The sequence below is a fragment of the Falco rusticolus genome, chromosome 1, assembly GCF_015220075.1.
Source record: "Falco rusticolus isolate bFalRus1 chromosome 1, bFalRus1.pri, whole genome shotgun sequence".
Classification (NCBI taxonomy): Eukaryota; Metazoa; Chordata; class Aves; order Falconiformes; family Falconidae; genus Falco; species Falco rusticolus.
In genome coordinates this window covers 31049454-31069417 of record NC_051187.1, presented here as the reverse complement: position 1 = coordinate 31069417, position 19964 = coordinate 31049454, and the positions used below count along the sequence as shown (strand labels likewise).

At 42.4% G+C, this 19964-nt stretch overlaps 1 protein-coding gene across 3 annotated transcripts; it reads right to left on the bottom strand.

Annotated features, from left to right (window-relative positions):
• Positions 1-529: 529 nt before the first annotated feature.
• Positions 530-18624, bottom strand: P2RX7 (purinergic receptor P2X 7). Of its 3 annotated transcripts, XM_037375435.1 has the most exons (13): positions 17544-18624; positions 15816-15948; positions 15159-15230; positions 14234-14306; positions 13200-13296; positions 9547-9627; positions 8837-8966; positions 7745-7869; positions 4282-4375; positions 3756-3821; positions 3543-3659; positions 2848-2943; positions 530-2380 (listed from the first exon to the last, which is right to left on the bottom strand). In XM_037375435.1, exons 1-13 carry the CDS (start codon positions 17666-17668, stop codon positions 1907-1909), a joined length of 1683 nt encoding a protein of 560 aa, XP_037231332.1. In that variant the 5' UTR covers positions 17669-18624; the 3' UTR covers positions 530-1906. The 3 variants fall into 3 exon arrangements, with proteins under 3 accessions (XP_037231332.1, XP_037231333.1, XP_037231334.1); XM_037375436.1 differs by lacking the exon at positions 15816-15948 and having other exon boundaries at positions 17544-17710; XM_037375437.1 differs by lacking the exons at positions 15159-15230; positions 15816-15948 and having other exon boundaries at positions 17544-17710.
• Between the last annotated feature and the right edge of the window lie 1340 nt (positions 18625-19964).

Sequence of the window (19964 nt, the reverse complement as noted above, 5' to 3'; positions counted from 1 at the left end):
GTCACCGTGAGGAGATGCTCTCACCCTAGCTGCTACACCTGGGAGATATCTTTCCTCCCCCCCCCCCCCCGCCCTACTCATTGTTAACAAGTTTAGGGGGAGCTTTTCACCTCCAGACCTGAGTCAGCTGTTCCTTGGAAGTCTGCTGCTGTCAGCCCTGTGCTGAGTCAGGGCTACTAAGTCTGACAGAGAAGCTCGACAGATGACCTCAGGCGGGGACCAAGATGTAACTCATAGCCAGCTCAGGGCAAGGAGAGAGCGCTTTGCCTGCAAAAGATAGCAGAAGCATATGTAAGACTGTCACCCTCCCACCCACAGAATTAATCTTGGCTATCAAAGCAGAGCTCTGCATCACCTAATTCATGCACTTTCCGCCTGATGCTGAGCTGTCCAACACAGTGCTTATTTCAGAAACATCACCATAACTCTCATAATAGCAGGTACATCATGGGAAGAGATGAAGCAAATGACAAACTGGCAGCAGGAATTTCAGACAGTACAAAACTATAAAGACACTTCGAGCCAGCGATAGATAAATCAAACACTCTATTTATTACAACCAGTCAAAACTGAAATCACAAAAAAAAAAGGGGAAAGGATAAGGAAGAACACCTATACAAATGTGAAAGGAGATTAAAATCAGAGTGTTAAGTGAACATTCAGTGTAATTATTTCCAAACAGAGAGTCAGTTCATGTCTCAGAACAGGAATGCATTAATGCCAACTGTAATATTTTTCTTCTCTAGATACATAAGATGCTGTAATATGAACGTTAATTAATGCATATTACAATTGAAAATACAAATATAGCTGACAGTAATGTATCTTAACATATATTTGGGAAATGGAAATGGCAAACTGCTGGGTTAGCTCAGAAAGGAGTGCAGAATATACATGTTACAATCCTTCTCACCTTCTCTCTACAAAAATAGAACATGCTGAGCATAACAAAAAGAAAGAACTGAAAAGGTGCTGGAGTGAGGGTAAATCTACCCTGAGTTTGCTGCTCCTTGGCTGTACTTTGGCCTTACGCGTTGTAGCACAAAGCAACTCACAGTGTGCCAGGTTCCATAGGAGGAGGTATACGATGCAAGGCCTGTTTGAAGTGAAGAGCAAGCAGGAGGCCAAAGTCCAACATTACAGTTTCAATGAGTATGAATGAAATGCCTGAAAATATTACACAAAGACAGTAAAAGTACTTTTCATTGTAATTCCTAAGTTCAAGCTAAAAGGAGCAATACCAAGAGAACACCTGGGCTTTTCAGAAAATGCTTTGTCTGTGTCACAAGTAATCTAAAATGGGCCTGTTTAATCTGGATGGACCCTGAGGCCTTCAACAGTGAGTTATGAAACTACACGCTCAGTGTTTCTTTCTAGAGCCTCTCGATCCAGGGCTGCAGAAAGGTGCCACGGGGAAAATATGCTCAGGACCACATTTTCAAGTGCTATCTCTTTTGGACTTTCTTTGTTCAGGGGTCATGCTTTGAGATGACTCTTGGCTCCATCTTATTTTCAGAGTGTTGGTCATCTCCTGACTCAGCTGTGATTCTGGTATGTATCAGTGCAAAGACAGAAGACCTGGAAGCTCTTACTAAAATGTAGCCCTAAGAATTTGTCCCAGAGCCTACATTTCCGAACCACATGGGGTGACTTGCAGAATGAAGCAAAGGCAGAAGCAAGCACTTTAGCTCAAGGTATTTGTTCCTCTATGCTAAGCAGTAGACAACTGTGCCTCTCCAAAGACAGTATACAAGAATTCAGCTGTACTACAGAAGCTTTTGGTAAGTCACATGCTTTCTATTCTTTCTTTTTTTTTTTTTTAATATATAAGAAAAGCTCTGTGAAAGAAAACAAAATTTAAATGCCCAAGGTGAGGCACAATGTGAGCTCAAGTTGTGCTACATTCTCATTCCATATTAAAACCAGTATAGTTGTGGACTGCTTTGGGATAAGTATCTCTGATTTTCCACCTGCAGCAGTTTGGGATGACGGCTCTGTCTTCTAGATCAAAACAGCTAAAATGCCAGTGGATGTATTGCTTATAAGCAAGGTGACGCAGCTTGTTGTTGATATCATCATCCATCAGGTCCATGAAGGGGTCTTTGTAGAGAAGGGCTTTCTTCAGGGTGTCACGGGACAGCACCAGCTGCTGAAACCCATAGGAGGTTGTGATGCACTGCCCTTTTTTCCTTCGGCAGCAGAGCTGCTCATGGTACATTGGTGTTGGCCGGCATTTGCCACAGCAGCACCACTTTTGGCCATCTGGGGAAGAGGCCCTTTGTCTGAGAGGTTGCCCCAGCTCAGATTCTTCATTATCATGGTTCTCGTTGGACTCGCTGGTGCGCCAGCTGCCAGCATCACAGAATTTCACAGGGTGGCTCTGCAACAATTCCCAACATAAATTAAACAGCATTATCTTAATCCAACTGCAGGGAGAATTTACAACAGTGATCCTCACCATTGGCTTTTTCATTTGACACAGCACAATAGGGATAATGATGATAGATCAGCAGATCTGGAGGAGGATTGTCTTTCTGTGTTGCCAGCGCCCACCCTAGCGAAATCGAATCAACACCTCACAAGTTGTTTCAACACCAACGCACTCCCACTGGCATATACCCACCATGGGAAAGCAGCAATTTTTAGCTGACTCTAGAAAAGACATCCTCTGGTCACAGGACCTATTAACTTGAAGCAGACAATGGGAATCTATTTTAGCCCCTCAGAATCTAATCTGGAAATATGGGCATGTGTGGGGATGGTGGAAACCCAGATCAGTTTGGAATGACATCCCTCAGCTCTCCCTTCCCAAGGGAGGATCCCAAAGGTTAAGTGTCTTGTCTTTACCTCAACAATACTGCCTTCAGCATGCTGCAAGCTTGTTTTCAGAGGCATCTTTATCAAGGTAACATGTGGCTCATCAATATAGGACACATATAGCACCTGTGCAGCAGAAGAAATGAGCATTATCAGCTGGAGATACTTGGAGAACTGGGGACAAACAAAGCATAGATCTGACCTCAGGGCTTGGGTTCTGTAACCTGTACTCCACTAACAATACCCTGCAACTGCATGTTGCAAAGGCCTATATTTCCAGTATCTGGGCTAGCAAGGACATGGGGAAGTGCGGGGACAGAGGGAACAGGAAGAGATGGTATGGAGCTAACTGTAGGAGTGTGGTTGTGCAGAGCCTTTAGGTACTCTACTCTTCACCCTTTAAAAATGCATGTCTAAAATGCTGGGAGATTATTAGAGGCAGCCCAGAAAATTAACTGTTACTGTCTTGAAAAACAGGAAGAAGCAACTGAAGTTGGCAGGGAAGAGCCTTTGAGCAATGCTCTCTTCATGGACAACCCTTTCATGACATCCTTGTACTGTTTAGAGGGATCACTGTTCCCTGCAAGTTTCCCTGATAGAGCTGGTGTGACTTCTCCATGCCAAGGCAGTGTGTACAGCCCACTGCACTCATGCAGCGCATGCTGTGCACAGCTACATGGAAGCTGCATTTTTGTATCCATAGAGCAGCAATTTACATTCTTTACCTGTCTTGGATCCAGCATAGTCTCAAACTTTTTCCTGTTGAAAATTTTGTAGAATGATGATTTGCCAAAGTGGGAGTAACTACCTACCCAAAGAACAAATTCAATGGCCCATGCAACCTGCACATGAAAAAAAAAGCAAGTAGTGATTCCACATTCTTAATGAGACTGTATCTCTAGAACTGGTTTAATTAACCCTAAAAATAAGTCTCTTACCAAACCAATGTAGGATATCATGGACCCAAGGTTCTTAATGAGTTCAATGGCATTAAATTTTCTACCCTTAAATAAAGCAGAAAAGAATAACTGTGAGGCAAGATCTGTAAACATTCATTCAACTTTATGGCTTTACTTTTTTTGTCTCTTCACAATGTATTGTTGCCTCTTTGCAATTCAATCAATCCCAAAATTTCTTAGACCATCTAAGACATTCGCAGGGGAGAATAAACAACTTAAGAGGGAAACAGCAGTGACACATGGGGCTCATGACAGTAACATCATGCCATGATGTAGTTGTTACTGTCTCAGTCTTAAACAAAAATTCTGCCTCTCTCCCAGCCCTGCCATTTCATACTCAGCTTTGTTCTCCTATGCTGCTCAGTTCAGTTTAGATCTACTTATCTGACATGACTTCCATTCCAGAATGATGGACAGGAGAGAGGAGAGGGGTATATGGCAGAAGTGGGGCTGTGGAAATAGCAAACTTTCTTCTCCCTCCACAAGGAAAAAGAATTGCACTTACTGTGCCAAAGACAAGGACATCAAACCGTATTCCATAGACTTTGAAAAGAGTCCTCTGCTCCCTCCCGTCTGGTAGCTTGTAGTACCTTGCATATCTGCAAAAGAGTAAACGAAGATCTGTGCAGCTTCCCTGGGGGTTATAATGCCATGAGGCTGCAGAACACAAAAAGAGGTGTAACTTCTTCTCCATTCTTCCTCCAGCTCTTTCAGCCTTCTGAAATGAAGGTGCTGAGGCTTGATGAACAGTATTTTGCTCAGCATCTGACCTGGCAGTCGACACTAAATTAACACATACATAGAGATTTAGACAAATCAAAAATCCAGCTAACGTCAAAGGAGTGTTTTGCTGTCTCAATTCAAATTGGAACTTGAAACTGCAGAAAGAAGTTCAATCACAGGTAAAGCAGACAGAAAACCCCAGCAAGTGTATGTGAAGAGCTGGCAACAAGCATGCCCTTGCTCTGAAAGCTTTCATATCATGTTATCCAAGACCAAATCGAACTCCTGAGTGCACTTCAGCATGCTGGGTATCAATCATTTTCTATTCTTCGACCAGTAGGGAGTGGTGAGAATCATATGAACATTTACTAACTTCCAATTTATTCTGTCAAGAACATAACCTTCCTGAAGCACAGCCCATATCAGCTTATGGATCAATAAGCAGTCACAGAGCATGGAACAAAGAGGTCTTTTTAAATCTGACAATGAAAAGCTGGCAGTACTGGCAAAATCATTACATTAAACTGAAAGACATACTAAACCACACAATAGTACTAATATCCAATCTCTGATAACAAGACCTGTATGTTTTCTGCCTCAGACATGCTGCCAGGACTTAAAGTGCTGTATTTTCTTGATTGGTTTACTCTACTGATCTCTGAGTCCTGTCCTTCTTCATTTAGGTAAATAATTTGAATAGGAATTTGCTTAGCTGAAGAAACAGAAGGTCAGTTCCAGGGGTGGTGAATACTCACAGACCACTCTGTCATTGCTAATCGAAAATTTTTTTATAGCTGTTGCCTGTTCAAGTACCAAAAGTGTAAACTGTTTAAGAGGATAAGTCTGGCATAAATGTCATCATCTCAGCCCTCTGCTTTCAAGCATCTCTAGGTACTCATTCAGATGACAGAGACATCTAAGAAAAATACATTTTCCTCCTTTCCTTTCTCTTTGGGTTCAGTCACTGCTACTCTGCTTTGCCATTTTGATGCTAACAAACCAGCCTAGAGCAAGCTTTTAGTCAATTCCACTCTCTCCTGCACATCCTACTGCAAGCTAAGTTTGGCAGGCTTTCAGAGTGCTTTCAATCAGAGTTCTCTAGATCATGCGATCATTTGCTTCCCATTCACCATGATCTGATTTGTATTCTCCGAAGGCAGTGAGTCCCTCAGAAAAACAGATTATAATGTGTTCTGCTTTCTCCTTGCTAGCACAGACATGAAATGCTCTTTTTCCTGTGCTGAATGGTTCCACAGTCTGTGACCAAGACATGTTTTATTGGCCAGTTCTTAGCCTCTGAAGCCTGCAGGTCAGTTAGGTTTTATCTGAAAGTTTTCCTAACTCTTTCCAAGATCAAAGGTTTTTCTCTAGCCCTCAGGGTAGAGGTTATTTCACATCTGCTCTTGATGGAGTAGAAGCCTTCTCTGTAACAGCTTTGTGGTCAGAGCTGACCTGTTAAGAGCTTTCTTGACCACTGGCTGCAGCTTTGCTCTCTTGCACCTCAAGTAGTTCTTTTCTTTTGGAAGGCTAAAGCCTGTTTCCATGTAAGTCTATCACAAAATTCCCTTTGGAACTGAGATGAAATCGATAGGGCTCCAGGCGGACAGAGGGTATAAGCTGTCCAGAGTAGCTTTCCTGACTTCCAGGACAGCTAGACTGCAGGGGAAGCAGCACTCTGTATGTGCCCTGTTTCTTATGCTGTTTTCCCAAATGTTCACCTGTTATTGACCTTTATTAGCTTTAGGATGCTGGGCTGGATGGACCTTGGGTATCATAATATTTTACATTCTTATGACATGTCACTGATGTCAAGAAAGTTTTCCTGAAATATTAATTGTAGGATCATTTCTAGCTGTCCCACTCTTACTCACTTGGGTAGTTCTGCAGTCAGCAGCTCTGTTTATACAAGTTGGCATACACCTGCTCAACAGTGTGGCAGGGTTTGTGCATGCTCTTCACCAAAACATCCATGCTTGTTTTAAATAGTATTATGCTCAATCTATTCACTGCTCTTCAGCTTTCACTGCCTTTGCTTTTTAAATTGCTGCACTGAACTACTCTACTCCTCTTTTTTAAATTTGGAAACATTAGAGAATGACTTTTCTTTGCCAATAAACCCCTTGATTAACAGATACAGAGACAGGCCACCAGGATGTGATCTGGCATCACGCACACTCTCCCAGCAGCCTGTGTTCTCAGACCAGGCTCATTTCCTTCAGCAGAGATTTCAGTATAATCAGTATAAACGTGCTACAGACTGGCATTTTGATGCTTAAAAGGTAAAAATTTTGGGCAAACCCATTCTTGGCATTTTGACTCCAGCAGTTAATGTGACAGTAAACATGCTCAAAACCACTCCACTGCCGCCTTCTAAAAGCCTTCTCAGAAACTGCTTTACCTACAAAAGTATATTCAGCAGAAAGATTGGTGGCCTCAGCCTCACAGCACTGTCTTACTTTTTCCTTCTAATCTCCCCCACTTCTTGCTTGTGGTTGCCAGGTCAGAGGGAACACCTATTTGTTCTGTCTTTGCACATCTCCAGCACAATGCAGCTTTGGAATATGCTGGCAGCTCCTAGACAATTATGGCACTCATGTTAGCATCACAAATGTATGAAAACCTATAATGTAATAATAATCATGCTGTGAGTCAAAAAAAGGAATGTTGTTACACAAGAGTTTTGACCGAGATCTGAGGGACAACTTTAAATATGCTGATAAGCATTTGATAAATGCTTTGTGTAACTATTTAGAACTGGAGTCACCTCAAGGTTTTTTGTCAAAATTTCTCATAAATCTATATGCACACAGAACCACAGCTCTAATCTGCTTTTGAATAAATCTTGATTCAGTGAACTGTGGGGTTACTCCGATGGAAGAAAAACACTTTCTTATTTTATTTGTGTTAATTTCCTTGGGAAACTCACAAGTTTAGGTAGTTTCAAGCCTCAGTTGCCATATGGTGAAATCTGCCCAAACTATTCTGTGTGTTAGCTCCTGGAATACTTGTTGGAAATTTCTAGGCCTTTCAACACAGAAATAAAATCTCCTGCAATAGAAACATGCTCACTTAGAAGATGACTGTGATGATACATCTATACAACTGCAGTAACACAGGTTAAGGACGTGACAGTGAAGAAGGAGAATCAAATGCCTTGTCATTCCAAGTCATCATTCTTCACACCTCATCACATCTTTGCTTCAACCCAGAAAACATTCTACTTGCTTCATATAACATTGTTTTACCTGAAGTGCAATCCAGGAGTAGTTTTTCTGTCATCAAGGCGATAAAACCCATACTTTGGACGGCAGTTGTAAAACCATCTGTCCAAGTTACAGTCCCAGTTAATCTCAATGGCAATAATTCCTCCCTAGAAACAGACACAGTAAGCTTAGGGACTAGTGCTGTGATTGCTGCCTGGGCTAAAATGCTGTTAAAGTCAGCGGAGATTTGAGGGATGCCGTTGGCAGGGGCACACCTCTATAGACATGCTAACTCATAAGCAACGTTTGCCAATTGAGCAGTCTTCTGTTGAAGTGACTTCATCACGTGAGCTAGAAGATACCATTCATTCAGGCCTTTCCTACCTTCTGTCTATTTCTCTTCCTCTTAGTAGCACAAGTGTGGATGTAGCTGATACACTGTGACAGTCATTTTGTTGCCTTAAACTACCTATAGGCTCAAACAAAAAGCCTGAGTGCAAGCCTAAGTTTTGTCAGCACCAAGTCCAAATGTTTCATCTTGTATGCACTGTGCCAGGCTGAGAATCCATAAACGTGGCTTGGTGGTCATTCTAGGCAGGACACTTTGCCTCTGCTTCTGTTCTACCCATCTGTCAATATCGACTTTCTAGAGGTATGGCTGGGTACTGCACTAAGGGCATTTTGCTCGATACCCTAAAGAACAGAGTGAAGATGTAACAGCAAAAATAAATGCTTTTTGACTCTGAATGTAAGCTGCCATATGTGTCAGTCTGACTTCTGGATGATTTCCCCAGCAATATGATTAAGGATCTGCTTCAGTAGAATCAAAAGATGACCACAAGCAACAGCCTTGTATAGGAACTATTCAAATACACTGTGCTTTGTAAAAGGGCCTCTACAAGCTACAATGTTAACAAAATACCATCCACTCTGTCAACAATAATATCAACTATGTCAACATCCTGTGAGATGTTAAACACATTTAAATCTTGAAAGCTGGCGTTACTTTGCTTCTCACACAGCCAGTTTCTAAACCTAGAACAATTTCATTATATGACAGACAGCAAAACATGCAGGAAAAGAATCAAGAAAATGTTTTAACACCGAGTGTGAAAAAAAAGTGGTATCACATACCTTCACTGCCACCTCGGAAAAATTCTCTTTGGCTTCCTGAAGGATATCTCCCAGACGGAAAACTGGACAGAAGGGGGAAGTTATCTTGTTGTATGTGCAGGAAGTATTTACATTTGGTGGAAAATTTAGTCTGTGAAGAATATACACACAACTGTTTGAATTTATAAACAAGCTGGAGCAGCTACAGGTACAAGTAAGGGACTTCACACCTACTAGAACCTGTGTTAAATGTAGTCAGTTTGTAAGTAAAGGAGCTTTTGGTTTTGTAGCTACCAGATCTATATAACCCTAACTGGGATTTGGGTACCAAGATGAATTCTTTACTTTTTGGACATTATCACCAGCAAAATTTTATCTGTGAAAATGAAACATTTTCACCTTGTAATTTGTATCACACATCTGTTGTGCTACATTTCAGTGATTTTACCCTAACATAAACCAGTATATCTGAATGAACAATTCTGTTGTCCAGTGCATGAGACAAAGAGAGTTATGCTGGGAGGTTCTGTTCGCAAGCTCTCCTTATTTCTCTTGGTTCCTGAAGGATTAATAGGGCTAAAGAATTACAGAAACTTGATACTTGTCGCTCAGGTAGCCACATACCTGAATGCATAGCCTTTTTGAGTAAAGAAGGTGCCAATTTATATAATCTTTTTTTCAGAGCACAACTACTCAGTCTTTAGAAAGCATTGAGGAATGGTTGCACTTACGTGCTGTAATCAAATTTTGGGAAGTGGATGTTGTTCTTTATTAGCACAGTGAAGTCTTCAGAACTCCTCAGAACAGCAGGCCTAAAAAAGGAACATCAAATTAACTATCTTCTTTTACTTAAATACATCAGTTATGCTACTTTACTATTACCTGGAAAGCTGTCAGTAGGAGGAATATGTTGCTAAGAATAACAGATTGAAATGCAAGGAGTGAGGTGGCTCAGGGGATCAAGAAAGATATAGGTGGCTTTCTTAATTTTAGGTATAAATTTTTATTGCATTTGTTTGTGTGGGTCAGGCCTAACTGGCATCTCTACATGCAGCTGAAATATGACCTCAAGAGACTTCTCCTATAAACCTTGCTATAGAACAGCAATAAGAAATTAACTATTTGACAGGTGATGATTTATGCACAATGAATTGGCAGTTTCATTGCTGGTCCCCACAGGCAGCTGGCCATTTACACTAGAGCTGCACAGCTAGTAAGAGTATAAGAATGAACCATGCACTCAATCCTAGAGGATATCGTTGGAAGTTGAGTGTCAATCACATCACCAAAGGTTGTCTTGCCTTCCTAGAAGATACTGGTTTGAGGAACTCCCCTGTAGTGGTTTGTGTCACTAAATGTGCAGGTGGAATGCAAAGATAATGGAGAGCTGGCTGCCAGTCTGACCTTTCCTCAAAAAAGTGGTTTCTCTGAAGCTGATGTGGCAGGAAAGAAGGAATTGTCCACAAATTGCCAGCTGGGTAACCTCGGCCTAGACTGTGTTAGACAACCTCTGCTACAATCCAGGACTTGCCAGGGCTATAGGAAAGTAAGAGATATAATTTTTAGCATTGTCTGTCTAGCATAGGGACTATGCTGAACTAGAATATTGGTGATGTTCTATTTTCAGAATGAGCCAGGATTATTTTAATTTTCATCAAGACAGCCATTCCAAGGGGGAAACCCAGTCTTCAAAGCAGTCAGCCACATAAAGGACAGTGCAGTGCTTCTAAGCAGGGAGTATTTTTCCTGTCATTGTATTTAGAAGTAATGCAGCTGCATTGGAGATCTGTGATGACAAGAAGCACATTAGTTGGATGACATGCAGCTTCCAGGAGGGACTTCACAGAATCACAGAATGGTCAGTGTGAGAAGGGACCTCTGAAGATCGTCTAGTCCAGGGGTCCTCAAACTACTGCCCATGGGCTGGATACAGCCCCCCAGGGTCCTCAGTCCGGCCCCCTGTATTTACAGAACCCCCCTGCCCCCCTCCCCCACGGGTTGAGGGGGGAAACCAAGCAGCCGCAGATGACTGCCTGCCACTTCATCCGCGTGCCAGCCCCCTGCTTAAAAAGTTTGAGGACCCCTGGTCTAGTCCAACCCCCTGCTAAATCTGCTAAAGCATGTTCTCCTAGAGCAGGTTGCGCAGAATCGCATCCAGGCAGGTTTTGAATGTCTCTAGAGGAGGCTCTACAGCCTCTCTGGGCAGTCTGTTCCAGTGCTCTGTCACCCTCAAGATAAAGAAGTTTTTCTTCATATTCAGATAGAACTTCTGTGTTTCAGTTTGTGCCTGCTGCCCCTTGTCCTGTTGCTGGGCACTGCTGAAGAGTCTGGTCCCATCCAGACTTCTCATGAGTGTCTTCTAAACCAAGTCAATGAATGAGACTTGATTGCAAACCAAATTAACATTTGTGGATGATAGCTGGACATGAAAGTCACTGATGAGTTTCAGTGTATAATAGTCAAGACATTAATAATATATGTTCATTTTTAAAGAACTAAAAATGAATTAACTTATAATGTGAGAAATCTCCATAATTCACCCACTGGGAAGCATCTGGAATCTGATCCAAAGCTATTCTGAAAAAGGTCTGTAAACACCTGTCCTTCAGCCAGCTAATCTGACAGCCATGCCCTGCCTCAGACAGAAATGAACAATCAAAAATAAAAGAATCTCCTTGCCAACATGCAACGGCTTTGTTCAGCTCCTGCCATAACTAACGGGAAGGAAAAGGAGGCCTCCAGTATAGTTCATGAAACTTACTTTTCGAAGTAATTTGGACAATAAAGACAATCATGGGTGTAACCAAAGCCCAACATTGCTACCACAGTATCTCAACCAGATGGCAAAGCTTCCTGGGCTGTGACCTTGGGTTTATGTATTGTTCTGGTAGAAAATAAACACTGAGCTTTGCTTTTTAGTGATTCCTCATTTTTTCCTTGCCAATGGAACCTGTGAAGGAACTTTATACATCAGAGGTTTGGATCAAACCTCTCATCTGTTATTTTTGGTCCCTGGTAGTGACCGACTACTGGCGCTGTAGAGGAAGGTTAGGAAACAAGACAGAATGTGTCAGCTGAGTGATGTAATTAAAAGCAAAATTCCCTCTGTAACATACGCAGCAGTGAGCCTACGCAGTGTGACATTTAAAAATGACTGGCAGTCACTGAAATTTTATAAAAAAACTCTAGAATTTTATTAACCCAGGAAGCTCATGCATATCTTTCCCGGATGCTGTATGAACAGTTACAGCCTTCCTGTTGTTGGAGGACAAAGACTTTTTCAGATCACAACTCTGTCTGCAGGGGAAGGGAATGGAAATTCCTTTAGAAGAGCTGAAAAAAACTCAGCAGAAGGACCTGTAGGAGGCATTGTGGGCTCTGGAGGGGACCTGGCAGTGTAAAAACTGCTCAGTCTGCAGAAAACCCCAAATTAGGGCAATATATGGGATATACACATAGAATCGTGCTTTTATCTTTTAAAAGCAATGAGTTAATAAAAGTGATAATTGATCCAGTTTCTTACAGATGTATTTCAAAGGTGGTTGAGAGGAGCTAAAATTGCTTATCATTTGCTCTCTTAGAGTATGATTTCCATCATTTCAGTTGAAATAAAGTTTGTTTTTTTTTTTTCATGCTCTGGTTGATAGAAAGATAACATTCTTATCTTGGAACACTACAGTCATGGGCTTACAAAAAAAAGATGGCTATGAGGCCCTTCCATCCTACTCTCCAGGTCACAGCAGCATTGTTTTGTGGAGTCATTTTCCTAGGATTGCCTTCAGCTCACTATTGCAGATTGCCAGCACTGAGTTTGTCATCATCTGCCTAGAGAGGATGGAGAGACTGTTCTTCAGTCTGAGGTGGATCCCCACACACTAGCCTGCAGCACAATGTACAGATAACCAATCTGCCCCTACTGTTCTGGGAGGTGGAAGCAACCTCACTGTGATAAATGAACCCACGAGGAACTTCTACACCATAGAGCCCTAAGCCTTGCAGAAGAAACCCCCAAGTTAAAAAACTTTTTATTTCTGTCTCTGATTAAACCTATCTTACATTGATACGTTTTCCTTGACATTTGAATTAATGAGCCAAATGCCTCTAGTAAACTGAAGATGAGCCTGTGACATCTAAAACTGTTTCTATGGCAGCTGCATGATGATACAGACTGGAGGCTATGATTTCACTGCAGAATCATACACCAGGACAGATTGTTAGATGTAAGTTATTTAGACATTATAATAAGTGTTAGCAGTATGGCTACAAAGAAGATACATGAGACCTACATGTGCCTAGGCAAAGGGATTACCCTAAAATTTCATTACTTTGTCAAATTAAATTCTTCTTTTGATATCAAAAAAATGGAGATATCTCTTTCACTTACTTAGGGGGGCTTTCCATGGATTCCACAGGGCACCATGCCCTGACCTCACAGGTTTTAGTAGTTGCATTGTAATTCACACATCTTCCTGTTTTAATCCCTGTAAAGAAATAAGCTCTACTCAGCAAAGACAAGAGGTTTTTGCCAGTTAGAGACAGTTTCAACATATCAGTGGATTCCTCCTCAAATATAAGATAGGGAGCTTGACATTTCAGATTGTTGCAGCTTTCTATAGGAGGAAGCTGTAGGACAAACTACCCAAACCACAGTCCTGCTACACCTCATCAATCCTTATTTAGCCATTTTCTTGGGTCAGTAGTGCTTGTCATTGTTTTGGCTGAGGGTGAAGTAATTTTCTACACAGTTTTATATAAAGTTACATATCTGAGTCTTGGGATAAATCGAGAAACCAACTGTTTCAGTCAGAAGTTTAATTCAGCAACATGAGCAAATTAAACAAGGACATAAAAGTGGTCAGAAAACCTTAACTCTTTCCGCATCCCTAGAAATTCAGTATTTTCTGTGAGTGTCTAGTCTTTATCAGGGTAAGTGCTAATCCAGCCAGCAGCCCAAATTCAGGGAATCTCAGTACTACAAAGAATTCACATAGCCGATGAAAACAGTATGATGCCTTCTGGACAACTGGTCCCAACACAGGACACAAGTCCCCTGACTTATTCTGAGAACTACCTAATCATCATAGGGGTGTTACAGATCCTTCAATCACTCCATTTGCTAAGCAGTCATGGACTTCAGTGGGAGTGACTGTAAGATTGGCCCTCATTCACACCAGTCTATACTCTTCTTCACATCTCCCCTTCCTCTGCTCCCTCTCACTGTTTCTCCTTTTAGTAAGGGAACACACAAACTGATAAGAACTCAGTTTTGTGGTTTGGAAAATATGTTCTCAGATATTTCTTAGGATTCTGTACTGCAGTTCTCCCGGTTGGATATTGCACATGCTGCACTGGTCAAAAATGCGGTAGAAGATAGTACACAAGACGAAGTATTTCAATCTGAAAATGCCGTTTACATACCATGACTGTGGATATCTACACTCCCTTTTTCACAGGACTTGTCTGAAGAGCAGATAGCTTTGACAAAGGGATACTGGAAAAAAAATTACATAAAAGAGCAATACAAATATCTCCCTCTCCACACCTAGGTACAAAGCCTTACTCAGCTTCAATGTATAACTCTCAAATAATAAGAGAAAATAACAATGCAGAACCGGTATAACCCTTACTAATTATCTGGCTTATAGGAGACAAAGGCTCAGCTACCTGCAAAAACAACAAAAAATCCCTTTCCATGCTTACAATAACATTTTCCTTTATTATTTGTATCTTTTCCCATTTTTTACACTCTCTCCTATGCTATTAAGCATGATAAATTCTATACTGGAGTTTTAAATTCTTTGTTTACTAACAGTCCCATATAGTTTTGCCAGTGAAAGTCAACTTGTATTCAGGAACTACTCTGCAAGGTCCCACTTCTAGGCCAGCCAAATGAAGAGGAGAGCTGCATCTGACAACCAGGTTTGATCTACAGAAAGGAAGGAAGGGGACACGTAGGAATGAGCAACAGTAGTAGTAAAAGCACCAGATTAGCAGAGAAGCTGATAGAAATTCTGTAGCTCCATCATTCCTTCAGGTTTTCTTCGAGAGCAGCAGCAATACCAGAGAAGCTGGACAGCAATCACTGGCCTGAATGTCATCACCTTCTGAAAGTGATGCAGATAGGTTTGGCTGCAAGGTCATTGGTGAGAGGCGAAGTCACAACTTCCAGCAGACTCCCCAAGAAAGAAAAGGAGCAATTAAATGAGATCTTGCGTGTTAGCTGCTTAGATACAGGCATAGAGAGCAACAGTATTTGCTTGTACTGGACTGCTCCAAGGACAGTCCCCTCTTACATCAGCATGTGTTCCATGCATCATAAGTATAAATCACAAAATATATTTACCTCAGGGCAGGTATGCTCAATCTGATTCTCTGTCGTAATGATGTTGGTCATCACAAAAAAAGAGTTTACCCCCTACATGGAGGAAAGGACATGAACCTGACTGAAATTTCACATACTTCATTCAGAAATCAGTTATTTCAGAATATCACCTGAAAGGACAACAAGGCTGTTCCTGCTCTATCTTCCCCTGATAGACATCCAGATTTTACCCGGCTCAAACAGGAAAAGTAGGGACATCTTCTGGGAAGGAATGAGCAGCCAGAGGCAGGAAGGTGCTGATTATTTTTCTTTTTAACTGGCATCACAACCAAGAAAGATATACTAGCATTAACTGGTAATAACACTGCTGTGTTTAGTACAGCTATACCGGAGTGAATCCGTCCCTAGGTTTGCTACTACCAAAATAATAAATTGATTATGTAAAAATTGTGTAACAAATAGAACCACAGAAATTTCATAAGACATGATATTCCACACATACACACCACACACACACACACCCCTTATATTAAAGGAGGAAGGGAAGATTTGGCTTTAAGCATTGCTATCTCCAATGTAATTACATTGAATGGCAGGATACAGACATGTCATGTCAGGAAAGCAACCAGATGGATCAATGGAAGCTGAACACAGGACTGACATTAAATTAAGACTTGCCTGCACTGGTATAGCGTATTCTGCTGTATCCCAGATCCTGTTGTTTGTGTAAGCCACTCCCTTCACACTAGTGCGAACTGAGCTGTTAATTTCATCTGTCTCCTGATAGAGTCTGTGAATGAAGACTATACAACTGGCCAGATAAAACAGAAAGGACAAATAAGCCCATAAGAATAAAATGGGTCAGCTTGTTTGTATCATCCTTGGACAAAATGCACTGCAAGATAAAAGTCAGATGGACATTTTTAAGTAATGGAGAGCCTTTTTAGTGTGAGGCACATGCACGGCTGGACCAAAGTCTGCCTTGTTTTCACTTTCGCAACTTCTAGCTTTGTCAGAAATGAATTGATATATGCATGAAGAAAATTTCTGTTTTCCATCCTAAATTATACAGACTACATGAGGTGACATCCTGGCCCTTCAGATGCCATTTGTGAAACACCAATTAACCACAACAGGACTTGAGGTCATCCAAAAACTTTTACCCATGCTGCGTTGCTGTGTACCTAGACTCTGACTTTTTCTGTCCCAAATGGTAGTGTCCTCTCTATGTTTGTTTTTTACGAGAGCTTAGAATACTTCATCCTTATCTTTCCAGAGTGACTATCTTTTGTGCCTTAGGCTGATTACTATGAAAACCTTGACCTAATGGTTTCACTTTCTCATGCATTGAGTGTGTTAACAAAAGGAGGAAGGATGCCTCAAATGTTTTTAAGCTGACAGGAAAGTCATCTAGCTCATTTAACTCATAAAAACACCATCAACTTTGAAAAACCATGTTCAGAAGATACTTTCTACACAACACAAAACTGATATAAAAGGTTTGCTTTGGAAAACAAGCCACAAGAGCTAGCACCATTTCAATATAACAACAAACTGTTCTGGAGGAGGATAAAACAGTACCTGAAGAACAGAAATATAAAGCAACTGATCAGTGATCCTTTATTAGTATGGTCTATTATAACAGCATTTCTGCCTTTTCCAGGAGAACAGTGCTTTGGGATAACCACATTGTTGGAAACTGGCAGTGGGAACCCAGCTCTGAGCACCAGTAGGTGGGTATGGTACCTTAGTAAGGCAACTTGAATTTCCTGCAGACCTGATTCTTTGTGAGATTGGGATCAGTGTGCTCAATGTCCTGGCTTGCAGCCTTCCCACGAGAATAAAACCAACTTCATGAACTTCAGCAGACTTTGTTCAGCAAACACTTATCACTGAGAACAGCCCTAGTTTGGCAGCAAAGAGGAAAATCTGCCCTTTAGAGGCAATCAGTTATTGTATATTCCTAAAACATCTTATTGTTCTTGAAATCTGCTGCAAAGGGTGACTCACTATTTCATCTGACCCTGAATAGGAGACTCTACAGAGCAGGCTCTAATCTCAGAAACAGTGGTGTAAATCTAAGATTATTCAGTGGAGTTATTTGGATTTTTCAGACAAGAAACAAAACCAGACAGCATGGCAAAAAACAAAACTGACAGTGGATTTTAGAGGCAGCTTAGTTAACTATGTCCAAGCAACCCACCCTGTTAGATAAAAATCCATGCTACACTCCCACCACAAAGTTCCCACACCACCTGTCTCCCAAGAATGGTCTACCACCAGATTAATGACCTTGTTTGCTGCCACAAAACTCGAAGTGCTGAAACCTACATTGTAACCAGGCAACCACTAATACAAGAAACGCTTCCTCGGGTACAACACAGCATCCTTTCACCATCCACTTACCAAATAGACAGAGCAAGAGTTGCATAGAAGACAATCTGCACACATCCGCATACAGGACTCTGGATGCGTACGTATTTTGGAGAGCTGTACTGACTCACGGAGTCCAGGCAGCCCTGTACATCCATTGCTAGTACTTCCCGTGAGGCACTGGCTTTTGAAAAAAATGCAGCTGCCTAGTGCTGTCTCCTTCCACCCCTACGTCCTTCCCAGGCCACTCCACTTAAAGGCACAGTCAGGAACCTGTATGAAATGGTACCACAGGCCATTTAAAGAATGGCGGTTGATGGAATGAGGAACTACCTGAAGAGCCACGTCCTTTGGTTTATTCACAGAAAAAGCACCGAATTTTACCCCGAAGCTCCAGAACGGGTTGCTCAGCACTGTTCTTGTCACCTTCTGTTGACGGCCGTTCTCCTCAGTACTAGCAGACTTAGCCAGTCTGAAGAAACACTGGGACAACTGTAGAGATGAGGCTAAATGGATGGAAGCCAGCATCATGCTGACTTTCTTCTGGGCCAAACTTTTCACCACCCAACACTTTGCACCAGTGGAAAGAAGGTGTAATGCACTTCTGGACTGGGCAGATGCGTGCAACACCCACTCTGCAGGGGTGGCAATGGTAATGCAAGCTTTTGGGTCATCAATGGCCACAGAGATCTCAAGCTTCTTATCTCACATTGCATGTGACACCATCCTGTATGGTCTTAGATTGGCTTCGTATCAGGTCATGGGATTAAAAAAGGAGTAGCAAAGTCACTATTCCTCCCAGCAGAGCCAATACATGGCACGTACTTTGGCTGCAGTCTCTCCTGCTCTACAGAACCACACACAAGCCAGCGCTGGTCATTCAGTGTGCTGCAAAGGCAACTATTTGCATCTGGTCTGGGGGGTCGAAGAGGAGGTGTGAGGCTACCATCTGACACTGTAAAGACAGGAGGTGGAGCTGTAAAGATGGAGAGTTGTGAAGGTGGGACCTGTAAATCTCAGGCTCAGTCTGAAAGACAGGAAGTTTGTATCAGAATCCATTAGACCCAGATCAAAAGGACCAGGGTTCTCTCTCCTGCAACAGAAGACCAACACAGAGGTGCAAAATATACAAACTCTACAATACAGATCTAATGTTTTTCTTCTAATCCTTTAGCATTTTAAATCACCTAGGATGCTACCTACGGCTGTAGTCATGACAAAACATTCAGAAACAGATAGGCTTCTTGGCTGTCCCTATTGTCTTAAATGCTTGAGCACACAGGAACAAGTTACATTTTGCACAAACAGGCTTAATTTTTTGAGACATCAGTAATCACTCCTTAGCCTTTTGCTGATCACAGTCCATACTGCCATGGTGGGTATTAGTGACACTTAAGTAAGCAAAATCCTGCTACATAATAACTGAAAAATCTGCAAGTAAGAATCAGAAACAGACCTGGGATGCATTTAGGTGCTAGAATTGCCACAAAGAAACTGATTTTTAATGTAACACAGACCTATGTGTACATTCACATAACAATATTTATAATAGAAAATCAAACAGGAGGGCTCAGATTGCATAAGCAAAGCAGAAGTGTTGCCTTCTCTTCCTAAATGCTTGTCTTCACTTAACATCTTCCATCTGTTTGGGTTCTGTATTGGGTTTGAATGGCTAGGTCTCAGTAGTGGGGGAGGGCTACAGGGTGGCTTCTGTGAGAAGATGCCAGAACCTTCCCCTGTGTCCAATGGAGCCAGTGCCAGCCAGCTCCAAGATGGACTCACCGCTGACCAAGGCTGAGCCCATCAGCGATGGTGGCAGCACCTGTGGGATAATGCATTTAAGAAGGGCAAAAAAAAAAGCTGCACAACAAATTGCAGCTGGAGAGAGGCATGAAACTATGTGAGAGCAACAACTCTGCAGCCCCCTAGGCCAGCGCAGGAAGAGACAGGAGGGGCTCCAGGCGCCGGAGCAGAGATTCCCCAGTAGCCTGTGGTGAAGCCCACGGTGAGGCAGGCTGTGCCCTCAGCCCATGGAGCCCATGGCAGAGCAGATATCCACCTGCAGCCTGGGGAGGCCCCACGCCGGAGCAGGGGGATGCCGGGATGCCCTGGGAAGCCTGTGCTGGAGCAGGCTTCTGGCGGGACCTGTGGCCCTGTGGAGAGAGCAGCCCAGGCTGGAGGAGGTTTGCTGGCAGGACCTGTGACCCCATGGGGACACAGTCTGGAACAGTCTGTTCCTGAAGGGCTGCACCCCATGGAAGGGACCCATGCTGGAGCAATGTGTGAAGAACTGCAGCCTGTGGGAAGGACTCACATTGGGGAAGTTCATGGAGAACTGTCTCCTGTGGGAGGGACCCCATGCTGGAGCAGGGGAAGAGTGTGAGGAGGAAGAAGCAGCAGAGGTGAAATGCAATGAACTGACTGCAACCCCCATTCCCCTGTGACACTCAGAGG

Coding starts and splice junctions, on each gene's coding strand:
- P2RX7 (XM_037375435.1), bottom strand. CDS start 17,668: ATGGATGTACAGGGCTGCCTGGACTCCGTGAGTCAGTACAGCTCTCCA. Junction 15,231..15,815: donor AATACGCTATACCAGTGCAG/GCAAGTCTTAAT, acceptor TCCTCCATGTAG/GGGGTAAACTCTTTTTTTGT. Junction 2,944..3,542: donor CTATGCTGGATCCAAGACAG/GTAAAGAATGTA, acceptor TCTGCTGCACAG/GTGCTATATGTGTCCTATAT.